This window comes from Rhinatrema bivittatum, chromosome 18 (assembly GCF_901001135.1).
Source record: "Rhinatrema bivittatum chromosome 18, aRhiBiv1.1, whole genome shotgun sequence".
NCBI classification, from domain to species: domain Eukaryota; kingdom Metazoa; phylum Chordata; class Amphibia; order Gymnophiona; family Rhinatrematidae; genus Rhinatrema; species Rhinatrema bivittatum.
In genome coordinates, this window is record NC_042632.1 from 53,708,510 (window position 1) to 53,723,114 (window position 14,605).

The following is a 14,605-nucleotide window of genomic DNA, read 5'->3' on the forward strand; positions in this document are numbered from 1 at the left end:
GATGACACAAAATTGTGCAGAGTAGTTAAATCACAAGCAGATTGTGATAAATTGCAGGAAGACCTTGTGAGACTGGAAAATTGGGCATCCAAATGGCAGATGAAATTTAATGTGGAAAAGTGCAAGGTGATGCATATAGGGAAAAATAACCCATGCTATAATTACACGATGTTGGGTTCCATATTAGGTGCTACAACCCAAGAAAGAGATCTAGGTGTCATAGTGGATAACACATTGAAATCGTCGGTTCAGTGTGCTGCGGCAGTCAAAAAAGCAAACAGAATGTTGGGAATTATTAGAAAAGGAATGATGAATAAAACGGAAAATGTCATAATGCCTCTGTATCGCTCCATGGTGAGACCGCACCTTGAATACTGTGTACAATTCTGGTCGCCGCATCTCAAAAAAGATATAATTGCGATGGAGAAGGTACAGAGAAGGGCTACCAAAATGATAAGGGGAATGGAACAACTCCCCTATGAGGAAAGACTAAAGAGATTAGGACTTTTCAGCTTGGAGAAGAGACGACTGAGGGGGGATATGATAGAGGTGTTTAAAATCATGAGAGGTCTAGAACGGGTAGATGTGAATCGGTTATTTACTCTTTCAGATAGTAGAAGGACTAGGGGACACTCCATGAAGTTAGCATGGGGCACATTTAAAACTAATCGGAGAAAGTTCTTTTTTACTCAACGCACAATTAAACTCTGGAATTTGTTGCCAGAGAATGTGGTTCGTGCAGGTAGTATAGCTGTGTTTAAAAAAGGATTGGATAAGTTCTTGGAGGAGAAGTCCATTACCTGCTATTAGGTTCACTTAGAGAATAGCCACTGCCATTAGCAATGGTTACATGGAATAGACTTAGTTTTTGGGTACTTGCCAGGTTCTTATGGCCTGGATTGGCCACTGTTGGAAACAGGATGCTGGGCTTGATGGACCCTTGGTCTGACCCAGTATGGCATTTTCTTATGTTCTTATGTTCTTAGTAATTACACCATTATTACCCATTTAAACTGAAGAAGTTATGTGACATTTTCCAAGGTCCTTCAAGAGAGGATTCAACTTGGGCATTCCTATCCCTTAACAGAGTGCTAAGCATCCGACTGCACCCCTGCTAGCGTGCTCTGTATGCACTACTCCATGACCGCCTTCCTGCAGCTCCAGCACAGGAGAGTAAACTGGTGCTGAGTAACCAGGCCTCAGAAGTCCTCGGAAGCAGAATGGTTGGGAAGAACCATTGTTTATAAAACAGTCCTGATTGTAATTTCCCAGGGATGTGTTTAAAACGAGCTGCCAGTGCATTTGGTTGAAATCTGCATTTCAGTTTTCCAATTTATCCACAGGCAGGTTGTAAACAAGAGACCCTCTCCCATTGCATGTCTATGGGGAAAAGTACTCAGTGAACATTTTGGCTAACGCTGCAGGTAGCAAACTGAGAATCGTTCCAGGAAAGAACTGACATTGTTATCCACTTCTGTGCTTTGGACCACTAGGACTGACCGGGATTAAGGTTACTGAGTTATTGTTGCACTGACTGAGGTTTGAGAGCTACCATGCAGGCTGAATAAAAGCTAGCATGAAAGGCTTTTGGAAAAAGTATCCCCTCAAGAAAGATGTCCTTCTGGGGTGATTTTAGAAAGAACTTGTAATGTGGAAGTTGTCAAGGATTGACACATAAAAAAGACAAATTGAAACTGTACCTGCTTAATAAAATAACAATCATTATGTATATATATACATATATGTATGTATATTACAGCATGAGTTCTTAGATATAAACCCAAAATTTAAGTCTTAAATGAGATCAGAGCATCCCTTTTCCAACTTCTCATTCCTAGGCCTGGAAGTACACTTTTGTAAGTTGTGACCTCATTCCTTTCTATACACTTGAAATCCAGTAAATATTTACATATAATTTATATACAATACAGTATATATACTGTCCAATATATGCAGAATAGACATAGGAGGTGCATTAGAACTGACTAAGTGTAGAAAGCCTGTAGGGCTGCTGTCGATTGGCTTGTATTAGGCACAGTTTATACCTATTCTTAAGGTCTGGGAAGAGTCTGACTGCAGGAGAATACTGCGTAACACATTCAGTCTATGAAGTTGTAGGAGTTTAGGGTCCGGTGATCAGGAAAAGGTCCTTCTGGAAAAGGTTCCATCAGAGAAAGAGAGAAAATGGTGGGAGGGGGACAGAGGGGACACATTACACCCAGGTTAAACTCTCGGCACACCTACATTTATAATAAAGGTCAAGAGTGCAGGATGGAACCATCCACCCTTTCCCCAGCATCCTGGAAAGCAGACCAGTTTGGGGTTCTCATGGACCAGATATGGGAACCCCTTCTCAGTCCCCTAATCCCAGTCTAAAAACTTTTCATATGTATCAGACGTCTGCTTAAACAAATTCTGTAATCTAATGGCGCGCCTACCGTGTACCAGTCTAGGCTAAAACACAACAAGAACACACATTCCTTATACACATGGCCACCATAGAGTACCAACTCGTTAATGAAGATTTGGAACTTGATTCAAATGGTCAGCAGAAAGACATACTACAATCCAGACTGACGTGAAGCACTAACAAAATGGTAAATGCCAGGCATCAGGGCAATGCCCATGCCACTGCTTGCAATGAAGATGCAGCCCCAGTGCTTCTGTCATGTTATGTTCCAAAAGTCACAAAGTTAGCAACAGGAAATCAGTGAACAGCAGGGCTCACACCTCAGGAAACGCAATGCAATGCAACGCACAGTCCAACCTAGGCATAAGCAGAGTTGCCCGACCTACTGCTATTAATTGCATCAGTGGCATGGGTTCTTCTTAGTGTTTGGGTAATTGCCAGGTTCTTGTGGCCTGGTTTTGGCCTCTATTGGAAACAGGATGCTGGGCTTGATGGACCCTTGGTCTGACCCAGCATGGCAATTTCTTATGTTCTTATGACCTGTAGGGTGAGGGCAGTCCAAAATTCCTGCCCGTCGCCTTTTAGTCCACCAGAGCGAAGGAACCAGCCCAGAACTTACCTCTTCCTGTCTGAACCCTCCAGAGCAGGACAAGTTACAAAAAGGACACTAGATTAGTAAGAAAGTATTATGATCACTCAGTGATTTCATTGCTTAATTTTTCATTGACTTTCTGATGTTTTTTTCTCAATCTTTAAAAAAAAGAAAATTAAAACTCATGGAAAACCACTTCCAAAAATGGCCACATTTCTGGCAGTGAATAGATGCAATTGCAGTAGAGTTCATGGTGGCTGTTTCCTTGGACCATAAGAGAGAATATTTAGCACCTAACTATTCTACGTTTCCTGCGAGTGTTCATATAGCTGTGGAAGATTAATTACCATAACTGATGATTAATAAACATAGCAAGTGTTGTATAAATCTATTCAACTTTCATTTTCCCTTTGTTATGATAGCTAAGATCTACTGTTTTCCTTGTAAGCAAATTAATTAAGAAAAGCATCACTTCAGAAGAAAAGTACATTTTAAAATTGAATAAAACCATTTATTTTACAACTTTCAAGTAAAACCGAACAGCTAGCTGGACTCTGAAGATTCTGGTTGAAGAACCTAAATTCTGGGCACTTTGATGATTCTTTTGGACAGATTGGTGGGCAAGTGAGATCAGGCTGGGAATCCAGTGAAGACTTCTTCGTGAACAAGGGTCAGGATGAGGAGTCAGCCAGACATAGTCCTGCTTTTAGCCAGGAGGCAGTGAGGGAAACCCTCAGGATTCTGAGGAAAAGGACCTTCTGCGTCTCCGCTTACAAGAGTCCTGACTCCTGCCCACCACTTTCTTTCATATTATCAGAAGAAGTTGGCTCTCTGTCTTGCCTTTCAGACCCTACCCTTATCTGCTCAGGTTCCTTGTGCTGCCATAGGATATGCGAGTGTGAACAGGGAATTGATTAGAAATTTCGTGATACCGTGGACTGGGGATTGACTAGGCCGAGCAGGTGGACCCAGACACAGGGATATTTACTGAGTGCTGTCTCAAACCATGGTGTGTTTGTAGCCTTGCAATTTTAATACGGCAGTGGCCACAGCCAAAAGCATTCTGGGATGCATAGGATGGTGATAATTAATGCCCCTGCACAGGGTGCTGGTAAAGACAGGCCAAAAGGATCTAGACAGTGTGGAAGAGAAGAGCTGTCAAAATGGTGCAGAGTCTACATCTAAAGCACCATGAGATAAGTTTTAAGGACCAAGGCATGAAGAGAAAGAGGGGATATGATGGAGACGTTAAATTTTTTAAATGTATACATAATGTGCAAGAAGCAGCCATTCTTCAATGGAAAGAAGGATTTAGACCAAAAAGGTCATGTATGAGGCTCAAGGAGGGAGAGTCAAGAGTAACATTACAAAGTATTTCTTCTCAATGTATGGAACGGCCAAGGTCAAAATAGTAATGGAAGCGAAGAAAGCCTGGGGATCCTTTGGTGAAAGGAAAACTGGAGATCTCGTGAGGTGGAAGGTGGGGTCTTACGTTCCTTATCTGCCATCATGTTCTAAGTTTCTCCGTTTAACAGAGATGGCGGGATTGCAAGTGCCAGAATACTTTGGGATAGCAATTTAAAACCTTCCCAAAGGCAGAAGCAGAATATCCCTGGAACCGTCTGGCCTCCCACAGCAAACTTGGCAACACTGCTGCAACTGCTTTATTCCTTCATTTACCCCACTGGGGGGCTATTCTGAGTGGTACAGGGTGTCTACAAAAATAATAAACAAAGAAAAATCAAAACCCAACAATGCACACGATACGATAGCCTTCACAATTCATAAACCAGGAATTAGAATGGCTCTGCTCTCGTGGTGTTTACTTCTTGGTACTCACTTGTTCCACCTTGCATCTGTTGTACTCTTTCTAGGGTTGTTGTTTTTTTGGGGGGTTTTTTTTGCACCTTTTAAGTCTGGCTGAGAATGTTTTGGGGGTAACGCTATGCCACATGCCAGGCATCCATTTGCAGCCGTAGCGTGGCAGCACAGATAGGAACATTTAAAGCCACAAAGAATGGGCAGCACCCAGCAGGCAGGAAACGGCTCAGCAGGTTTTGCATACCTGGGCTTGCAGCATTGCGAGGATGCCCTGATGGCAGCCACTGCAGCACGGCGCACCAGGATCCTAAAAACTTTTACACCTTCATTGAACCGGGCAAATACGTAAGCCAAAAGGCTAAAGGCAGTAACGAGCCCCGGCAGAATAGATGACTGAAAATGCACCAAGATAACAGATTTTTCTTTTGCAGATTTTTCAGATTCTCCTTTTACTGACCCTGATAATGTCCCTTCACGTTTTTCCCACCGTGTTGCAGCTGTTGCGGTTCCTGAGTTTAAAGGAAAAAGTGCTCCTGTAGTAAGCCAGAGGTTTGGAAATTCATATTTTATTGTAAATATCCTGCCATAGGTTGCGAGCACTCCTCCAGGGTAGTCTTTGCTGTTATGTGTAGGTTCATTCGTTCATGGGGTGAGAGCGTTACATTACAATGGTCCTCCTGCACAGCAGGGATAGATTGTCTCTTGGTAACTTTGGTTCCGTGCCCAAGACGCAGCTTTTGCTCAGTTTGTTGAATGTTATTTCCTTACTGTATTTAGTTTTGTTTTTTTTTTTTTAAAGGACATGCGTTCACCGTTAGCTCTAACGCCACGCATACGTTTTCATTCGATGCAGCATAGGCAGTCACAGGAATTGTGGAGTAGCAAATCTTGTGTAATGGCTTTGAAGTATCTGGGTTGTGTTTAGTCCCAACTATGAGCTTTGAGCAGGTGTAAACCATGGCCTCGTCCTTCTCTGCTGGAAGCATCTTCCTCTCTGTTGATTTGCACCTGTGGTCTGGAGCTCTGCAAAAAAAATTAAATAAATAAAATCCCCCCCCTCGGAAGAACAGATTTGCATCAGGTAAGTAGAAAGAAGAACTTTGTCAAAGGCTCATGTGAATCTGTGTAAAACGGGGGATTTTTTTGGTGGTATCTGAATGTAACTCTGCAAGGACATATGAGGCACCAGAACACATGACTCTCTTTCCTGGCCTAGACAACACAGTCACCCAACACATGGCCCAAAGAGGAGCCTGCTCCTGCTTGCTTTAACACTGTGGCACTCCCACTCCCCTCTTCTGCCCACCCTCTGGTCTTGCCCATGGGCACCCACATCATAAATGCAGTCTGGTCTCTCTCTCTCTCTGCACAATACAGCACCTGAGCACCTGCCAGACCTTCAAGCCTGCTCATCCAGTCTCGTCCTATTCAGGCATCCAGATGCCCCTTGCCAGAGGTATTCATGGGAATCTTGCAGAAGAAGGTGTTTTAAGCTCCGTTCCTTTGCAATCCTGATTCACAGACATGAATTGGTCAGAAGAACGTTGACGTTCTCCTGAACTGAAAGGGCCAGGTGTAAGGATAATGAGGACTTTTTATTTCAAGGGGATAAGACCAGGTGAGTAAACAGTTACCCAGGTATGTTCCCCTAAGGCAGCTGAGAAAAGGGGCAGGACGAGGGCAGGGAGGGAATGCAGGCAGCAGGATTTCAAATTGAAATCCTCGTGTCCTTCAGTGCAGGTACTTTGCACCTGTGGTAAGGCAGGTGCAGAGACTGCGAGCAAATTCCTTGCTGGTTTGAATTTTGAAAGGGAAAATTAAGAAGTAGTAGAAGAAAAACTAAAAACTACCCTAGGCTGTTTAAAAATTGCTCTCTATAAGTTTTATTTGCAACATAGGACGTTCAAACTCCCATTGTTGCAAATGGTTAGATCTAGACTCGCTCCCTTCTCCCAAGTTCAATCAGAAGAAAGCAAACACCTTATTCAGGTCTCTAGAACCAAAACCCGTTCTTATGCGGGTGAATGTATGTTTGTCTACCCATCTACAAACCTGTTGGGTATTTGCCCTCATTAAGACCAATTGGCCCTTCCATTCTGGGTGTCTCTTTTGCACTGCTGTAGCTATAGATAGCTCCCAGCTGGCAGCTGTACAAGCTTGACTGCCTGCAGAATATCGTTCCCTATCCAACTCGGGTTTCACATCTTCTCTTTTTGGTTTTCTACCATATTTTTTGCCTCCCTTCTTCTTAAAATTGTCTTCTGTATCAGTCCCAACTGGACTTAAATGCTGTGACAGTGTTGGTTTCCATCACCTGGGCTGGGAGGCTATTCTAAGTTTCGACCACCTTTTCAGTAAATGTTTCCTCATATTGCCTCCCTCCCTCCACCTTCCTATCAAGTTGCCTTGCTCTTAAATTTCTTTATCTGTAGTCTCTTGAATTCTGGTAAACATTTGCATGTTTTTCTGCTGTCAGAATGGCGTTAGCATCAGATCAGGGCAGTGCTGCCAGCTCTGGAACACAACACTGTTAATCATATCTGGGTTTCTTGCAGTAACTATCTTCCTGCATTCTGCCTTTTCATAAATGCGCTAGAAGTTTATTATACTGAATAATTTCTCATGCAGCAGGGTGGGGGTGATGAGTTTCCCTGACACAGAAACAGAAGTAATGCATGGCAGAGAGAGACCACAGGGACAAAAGATCATATGGAATATGTGTACGATCTAGCTCATTTAGTTCTAGCTATATTCATTCATCAGAGGCGTGTAAATTAAAGTGTGTTTCTTTAAACTTACAGAAAGACAATGTGACCTGTCCCTTAACTTTTCTGTATAGCTGATGTTTCTCTCTCTCTCTTTTTCATCCCCTCCCAAATGAAATATCAGACCTTCCAGCTCTTCTGTCTACAGAGACAAGCATGGAAGGTGGCAACTCCACCCCCTCATCCCGAGATTCCATGACGACTCCTTACATAATAATATTCCCATTGTCATGGGGAATTTCCTCTTCTGCCCTGAAGCACTGTTTGGCGTTGCTTCCCTTGCAGCTGATGGACGAGTATGAGACCTCCAGCGGATAAAGAAACGGAACATGTAAGTCCCTTGTTGTGTGGAACAAGGCTACAGATGTCTGATGGGAGCTAGACAATGAGCCGGTTGCTGCCAGCTGGCACCAAAATAAATTTATATTGCCTGTCACCTTCTGCTCACCCATCAAACTCCACCCCCCTCCATCCCTTCCCCTTCACCCTATAATTGAAATGTATTTTATGATTTATTTATTACAGCCAGCACTACTGTATATTTCCTGGCAATGTCATCTTTTGCTCATTTGAATTCTGACTTTAAGAAGAGAGTATTAACTTTGGAAAGCTAGTCAAGACATGTATTGTTAGTCCAATAAAAATATATCAGTTTAATTCTCTCTCCCTCTCGCTATATATCTGTAGATACAGGATAATTTTAAAAAGAGCGCACCTGTGCCCATACACACACGTATTGACACGCAAGCAGAGAAACACTGGAATTTTAAATTATGCGTACACTTGTGTACACTTGCACTGACCACACGCAAGTATGCACCTAATTTTAAGAGGTTACTCAAGCAAACTTACTCTGCATATTTTTCATAGGACTTTGCTGGCTTTTACGCATGTATGTAAGTTGACTTTAAAACATGCTCACACGAGGGACATTCCCAGTTTTTCCAGTTAGTCCACCAGTTTGCCCAGACAGTCTTGAGGTCTTCCAGACCCCTCTGGTTCTTCATCCTGCATGCCCTCACACTGTCGTGTAAGCCCTAAAATGTGACATCTACATACTTGTTCCTCATCAGGAGCAGCAGAAAGATATGCGGATAATGAGCCACCCCGCACTGCAGCCTCCGGTTTTAAAAACTGGAGTAACGTGCGTAAGTGTTGGCCTTGCCCCAGAATGCCCATGCCACATCCCTTTACTTCTGGTGCATGCATGGTTATAATCGCACATAAATCACGACTTCTAAAATCCGTGTTGCTTGCACGTGGCCCATGTACCATGTTTGTGGACATTTTTGTGCAAGAAATGCCTTTAAAATCAACCCCTCTGTTTTTATTTGTTAACCTTTATTTCTCTGCATTTAATTGAACTAACATAGCAGTGAAACTACTTTATGGAAGCTAGCAGCAAGTCATTTAACTGCGGTCAAAGGAAAGAGACTACTTGGGAAGGAAAGTGAAGTCAAATAATAGTGAAGCTTGCTTCCTGGTGAACTGCTTAGGAATGGTGGACTTGGCTTTTTTCTCATGCCTTAGGCAGGCCCAGTCTGCAACTGTTCCCAGAAGATATCAGTGGGACCTCAGCTGCAGTTCCATCTTTTTACATGGCCAAAAGCTCGTTAATCATAGGTATGAAGAGCTCCCAGCAAGGCAGAAGCAGGGATTAGACCTACAGCCCTTTGATGTAACCAAATGGGAAACTCTGCCCTTCCTGCCCCTACACTTGAATTTACGGACCTAGCAAACCCTAGAAGAACAAAGAAATATCTTACCTTTCTAAGAGGCAACTTGGACATCAAGGCCAAAGAATAAAGGCAAGAGAGAAGAACAGGAACAGAAAGAGAAACTGTAAAAGGAAAAAAAGGAGTCGTCTGTAAGAAGTCAGTGGGATGTACTTATAAATTCTTGGTGTGGGAGGAGCAGAGGGGGTGGGTGGCAATGCTGCACTAAGCCCCCGTTCTCTCACCCATTCTTTTCCTTCCAACTTTTTTCTTGACCTCATTTCAGGACTTGTATAATTCTGCACCAAGAGGATTTCTTTCCCCTCTTGTGGGCGTTATTATTCACCAAGACCACTGCTTGGACAATACACTTCTTCTTTGACCAGGGGGGGATGGTAGGAAGTCCCCTCTGAGGCTTACTCTCAGATCTGCACCTGTGGCCAGCAGGGGTCAGTGCAATTGCAGTGGTCATCTTCTCCTTCTGCCCCCTTCACCCCTCTCAGGCTAAAAGTGCTTCCCTCTTCGGTGTGCCAGACCTCTGGTAGTCCCGTTAGGAGACCCTAGTAGGAGTTTTCTCTAATACAGCACACAATGCTGAGACCTAAGCCAGGGAAGGGAGGTCGGTGGGGGCATCAGGCCAGACAAGCATTTACATAACAATAGATTGATCATAACTTGCTTTTCTGTGGTGCTGGTTTATCATACCTTGTGCTAATCAATCAATGGTCACTGCGGCTAATCTGACTCCATGATCAGAGTGGGTAGAACCCTGATGACCAGGACCAAGACTGACTGGTGAAAGGGTTACATTGTAGAGTTCTTAGAAATAAAGGTGAAACAATGAGCTGTGGGTGGTAACTCTCTATGGGACTAACATAATACATTTGTAAGGAGATTTCCATGGCACTACTGTTCTCGAAAACTATTTACAAATGTGTTATGTTAGTTCAATACAAAGGTACCGCCTACAAAGCGCGGTCACATCTGATGATTTGGTTCAGAAGTTTCCAGTTGAATGGAAAAATAATTGCATTGAAATCACAGGCCGATGGAAATCAGAGTGGCGAGAGAGAGCTCAGTCTGGACATGCTTCTAAATCCTGAAGTACTTTTGCTTCCAGGGACACCATTGGGCTTGGCGAAACGGGACCCCGCTGACATCCATTTTGCACCTGTGGTGCAGCAGTAGAATGAGGTACGACTTGCAGCCACAGGATTGGCTTATCCTGCTGAGCTCCATCAATTCTACATGCCAGGCTGGCACATCAAGGCCCAGACTCCTTCAAACCCATATCAAAAGCAAAATCAAAGAATAAATAAATAGCAAAGAGGTGTAAGGAAATGTAAGGCAACACAAAAATGTTATAAAAACACAATTAGGATATGTAGAGATTCCTTTCAGAGCTCCTGTTTCAGGTTACATCAGCCCTGACTGTGACCCCTTAAATACTGAATATGAGATGGAGACTTGTAGAAAATGGAAAAGGTATTTTAAATTACAATGCTTACTTTTTAATAGTTCTCGAAATGACTTAAAAAGCCCCACCTTTTCTTCTAGATCCTTGATCTGTCTCTTCTGGACATCAGTTTTGTCTTCAAGATCTCGTATTCTCTTTAAAGAAAAGAAAAGAAAAGGGTCAGTGAGTTTGATAGAGTGCAGGGTACGCGCCCGGCGACTTGGCCCTGGAAATTCAGCAACTGTAGACCAATACCACACTGCATCCCTGAAACTGCCTCTTCCATACCTGAGGTGAGCTCGTTTTACAACCCGTTAACAAGATCAGGAGGGTGGCTCCCATCAGCACTTCTTCAGAGACTCAAGGCAATAAGGTGCATTCGGCAGAGCTCGCAGTTTTACCAGCAGTTGTCGGCAAAGTTTACTCCCGATGCAGCATCGAGTTTTTCTTACAAAAACTATTCGCTTTGATTAGCGTCCTCAGGTGTAAATCGTAAGGTAATGAAGGCATTAGCTAATTAGGGATGCGCATTGATTTTTTTTCCATGCTTAATTTCGTTTTTTTAAATGGTTTGGGGTTTCCCTAATGGTTTAAATGGTTTGTGTTTCCCTAATTTTGGACTTAGTGTGCACCAACTATAGTTAGTGCACACTAACATCCAGTTAGTACTCACTAAGTCCCCCTTAGTGAGTACTAAGTCTTGTTAGTGCGCACTAGCTCAAAATACAAAATTGTGTCTTTTTTTTTTGTTTCGGGTGCCATTGTCTATTTCATCTAAAACAAATGCACATCCCTATTAGCTATTACCCCTCCCCACGTAGAGAGATGTGTAGGCTCAGCACATGTTTTCTTAGCGCTCCTAGACAGAGGTGGAATAAAGTTTCCAGGGCTAATGTTAGTCTATGGCTGGAAGCTGGAGGTCTGGAGTATGCAGTTAGAATTTACTTTGTGCACACAAAACAGGGAGGGGAAGGCAGCTTTTCCTCTATCCCTGCTCTGCTTTCTTTTCCTGTGCTGCTGCCGCCAGCGGTTCAGTCTTGCTCCCACCCTGGGCAAGAGGCTCCTCTGGTATCCAGATGCCAGGCTCTAGGCTTGCCCCTGCCGTGTGGGCCCAAGGGCTTGAGTGGCTGCAGGTGTTTGGAGACTCCGTCTCCCTCTCCCCCCCAGCTTAACATGTGTGCAGAATTTTGTGTTTGCATGCATTTTAATTACCAGTGCATTAGCATACCGTTTGCTTACTGCATCAGGAGTTAAATTTCTTTTACCTCATGGGTTGAAAAACTGTCTACTGAATTTCAGTGCAGTTTTACCAGGCACCTTATTACATTGGGCTCTATGGGAGTCACTCTCAGCACGCTGTCCCTGATGTGTATACCTGGGAGTCACTCTCAGCGTGCTGGCCCTGATGTGTATACCTGGGAGTCACTCTCAGCACGCTGTCCCTGATGTGTATACCTGGGAGTCACTCTCAGCACGCTGTCCCTGATGTGTATACCTGGGAGTCACTCTCAGCACGCTGTCCCTGATGTGTATACCTAGGAGTCACTCTCAGCACGCTGTCCCTGATGTGTATACCTGGGAGTCACTCTCAGCACGCTGTCCCTGATGTGTATACCTGGGAGTCACTCTCAGTACACTGTCCCTGATGTGTATACCTGGGAGTCACTCTCAGCACGCTGGCCCTGATGTGTATACCTGAGAGTCACTCTCAGCATATTGTCCCTGATATGTATACTTGAGAGTGACTCTCAGCACGCTGCCTCTGATGTGTATACCTGGGAGTCACTCTCAGCACATTGTCCCTAATGTGTATACCTGCCCTGATGTGTATACCTGGGAGTCACTCTCAGCACGCTGTCCCTGATGTGTATACCTGAGAGTCACTCTCAGCATATTGTCCCTGATATGTATACTTGAGAGTGACTCTCAGCACGCTGCCTCTGATGTGTATACCTGGGAGTCACTCTCAGCACATTGTCCCTAATGTGTATACCTGCCCTGATGTGTATACCTGGGAGTCACTCTCAGCATGTTGTCCCTGATGTGTATACCTGGAAGTCACTCTTAGCATGCTGGCCCTGATGTGTATACCTGGAAGTCACTCTCAGTGCACTTTCCCTGATGTGTATACTTGAGAGTCACCCTCAGTGCGTTGTCCCTGATGTGTACACTGAGAGTCACGCTTAGCATGTTGTACCTGATGTGCCTGTTGCAGCAGCTCCATTCTTTCTTGAAGTATCTGGCAGTCATATTCCCTGCTCTTCCGTAACATCTGCCGTCTTAATTTCTCCACTGCTGTCCTCAGCTCTTCCTGCTGTTTTTCGCTTAGCAATTCACCAAACTTTATCACTGTTTCCTGCTGCAGAGCATTATAAAGGGTCGCCTCCAGCTCCTGGATTCTCTGGACCACACAAAAATATAGGAGGCTTAAGAAAGCAAAAATGTAAACATTACTTTCTAGAAACATCCTTCTTAACAAGCTGCCCAGGTTCGTGTAGAAAGCAGTAATTTAGGGCATGTAGTATGCTTGTGATGAGAGTGAGTAAGACATTCCATTCTTATTGTAATTATCTCACGGGATCTTTTCTTCAGTAGGTATTAACTAGCATTAAAAGCCCGAACAAGGAAAGAGAAATATTGTGAAGTGTAGGAAGTATGTAATTGAGATGTGTGGAGGTACAGAGAGCAGGCAGAGCTCAGGTGTATTGTGTGGTAGTAGAGAATGGATTGACTATGCAGAGAGAGAGAGAGAGAGAGAGAGGTGGAGCTGGAAAGTACGGTCAGAGAGAGGGGAGGAGCTCACGTTCTATATGTGGTGGGAGAGAGAAGATCAGACATTACAGAGCAAGAGAGGTAGAGCTGGAGAGTAGATGAAGAGAACATGGAAAGAGGAGCAAAGCTCAATTCCCATACAGAGAGGGAACTGAGGGTGTGGAGCTGGAGAGTACTAAGAAGGATGGGGCAGAGCTCAATTCTCATACAGAGAGAGAGAGAGGGAGGGAGGGAGGGGGTGGAGCTGGAGAGTACTGGGAGGGAGAGGGGCAGAGGTCAATTCCCATACAGAAAGAGAGAGGAGGGTGGAGCTGGAGAGTACTGGGAGGGAGAGGGGCAGAGGTCAATTCCCAAACAGAGAGAGAGAGGAGGGTGGAGCTGGAGAGTACTGGGAGGGAGAGGGGCAGAGGTCAATTCCCATACAGAAAGAGAGAGGAGGGTGGAGCTGGAGAGTACTGGGAGGGAGAGGGGCAGAGGTCAATTCCCATACAGAAAGAGAGAGGAGGGTGGAGCTGGAGAGTACTGGGAGGGAGAGGGGTAGAGGTCAATTCCCATATATATAGAGAGGGGTGGAGCTGGAGAGTACTGGGAGGGAGAGGGGTAGAGGTCAATTCCCATACAGAAAGAGAGAGGAGGGTGGAGCTGGAGAGTACTGGGAGGGAGAGGGGTAGAGGTCAATTCCCATACAGAAAGAGAGAGGAGGGTGGAGCTGGAGAGTACTGGGAGGGAGAGGGGTAGAGGTCAATTCCCATACAGAAAGAGAGAGGAGGGTGGAGCTGGAGAGTACTGGGAGGGAGAGGGGTAGAGGTCAATTCCCATACAGAGAGAGAGAGGAGGGTGGAGCTGGAGAGTACTGGGAGGGAGAGGGGTAGAGGTCAATTCCCATACAGAGAGAGAGAGGAGGGTGGAGCTGGAGAGTACTGGGAGGGAGAGGGGTAGAGGTCAATTCCCATACAGAAAGAGAGAGGAGGGTGGAGCTGGAGAGTACTGGGAGGGAGAGGGGTAGAGGTCAATTCCCATACAGAAAGAGAGAGGAGGGTGGAGCTGGAGAGTACTGGGAGGGAGAGGGGCAGA

The 14,605-nt window shown here is 44.7% G+C and overlaps 1 protein-coding gene across 2 annotated transcripts in view; it reads right to left on the reverse strand.

Moving 5' to 3' along the window:
• Window positions 1-3,509: 3,509 nt before the first annotated feature.
• Window positions 3,510-14,605, reverse strand: part of JAKMIP2 (janus kinase and microtubule interacting protein 2) — a 38,135-nt gene continuing 27,039 nt past the window's right edge. Inside the window, exons 19-22 of one of the 2 annotated variants that reach the window (XM_029583994.1) lie at window positions 12,957-13,160; window positions 10,849-10,914; window positions 9,355-9,428; window positions 3,510-5,846 (exon numbers count right to left, since the gene is read on the reverse strand). In XM_029583994.1, the coding sequence (XP_029439854.1) occupies window positions 9,378-9,428; window positions 10,849-10,914; window positions 12,957-13,160 (321 nt within the window). In that variant the 3' untranslated portion in view covers window positions 3,510-5,846; window positions 9,355-9,377. The remainder of the gene's footprint in view (window positions 5,847-9,354; window positions 9,429-10,848; window positions 10,915-12,956; window positions 13,161-14,605) is intronic. The other variant, XM_029583993.1, reaches the window with a different exon arrangement.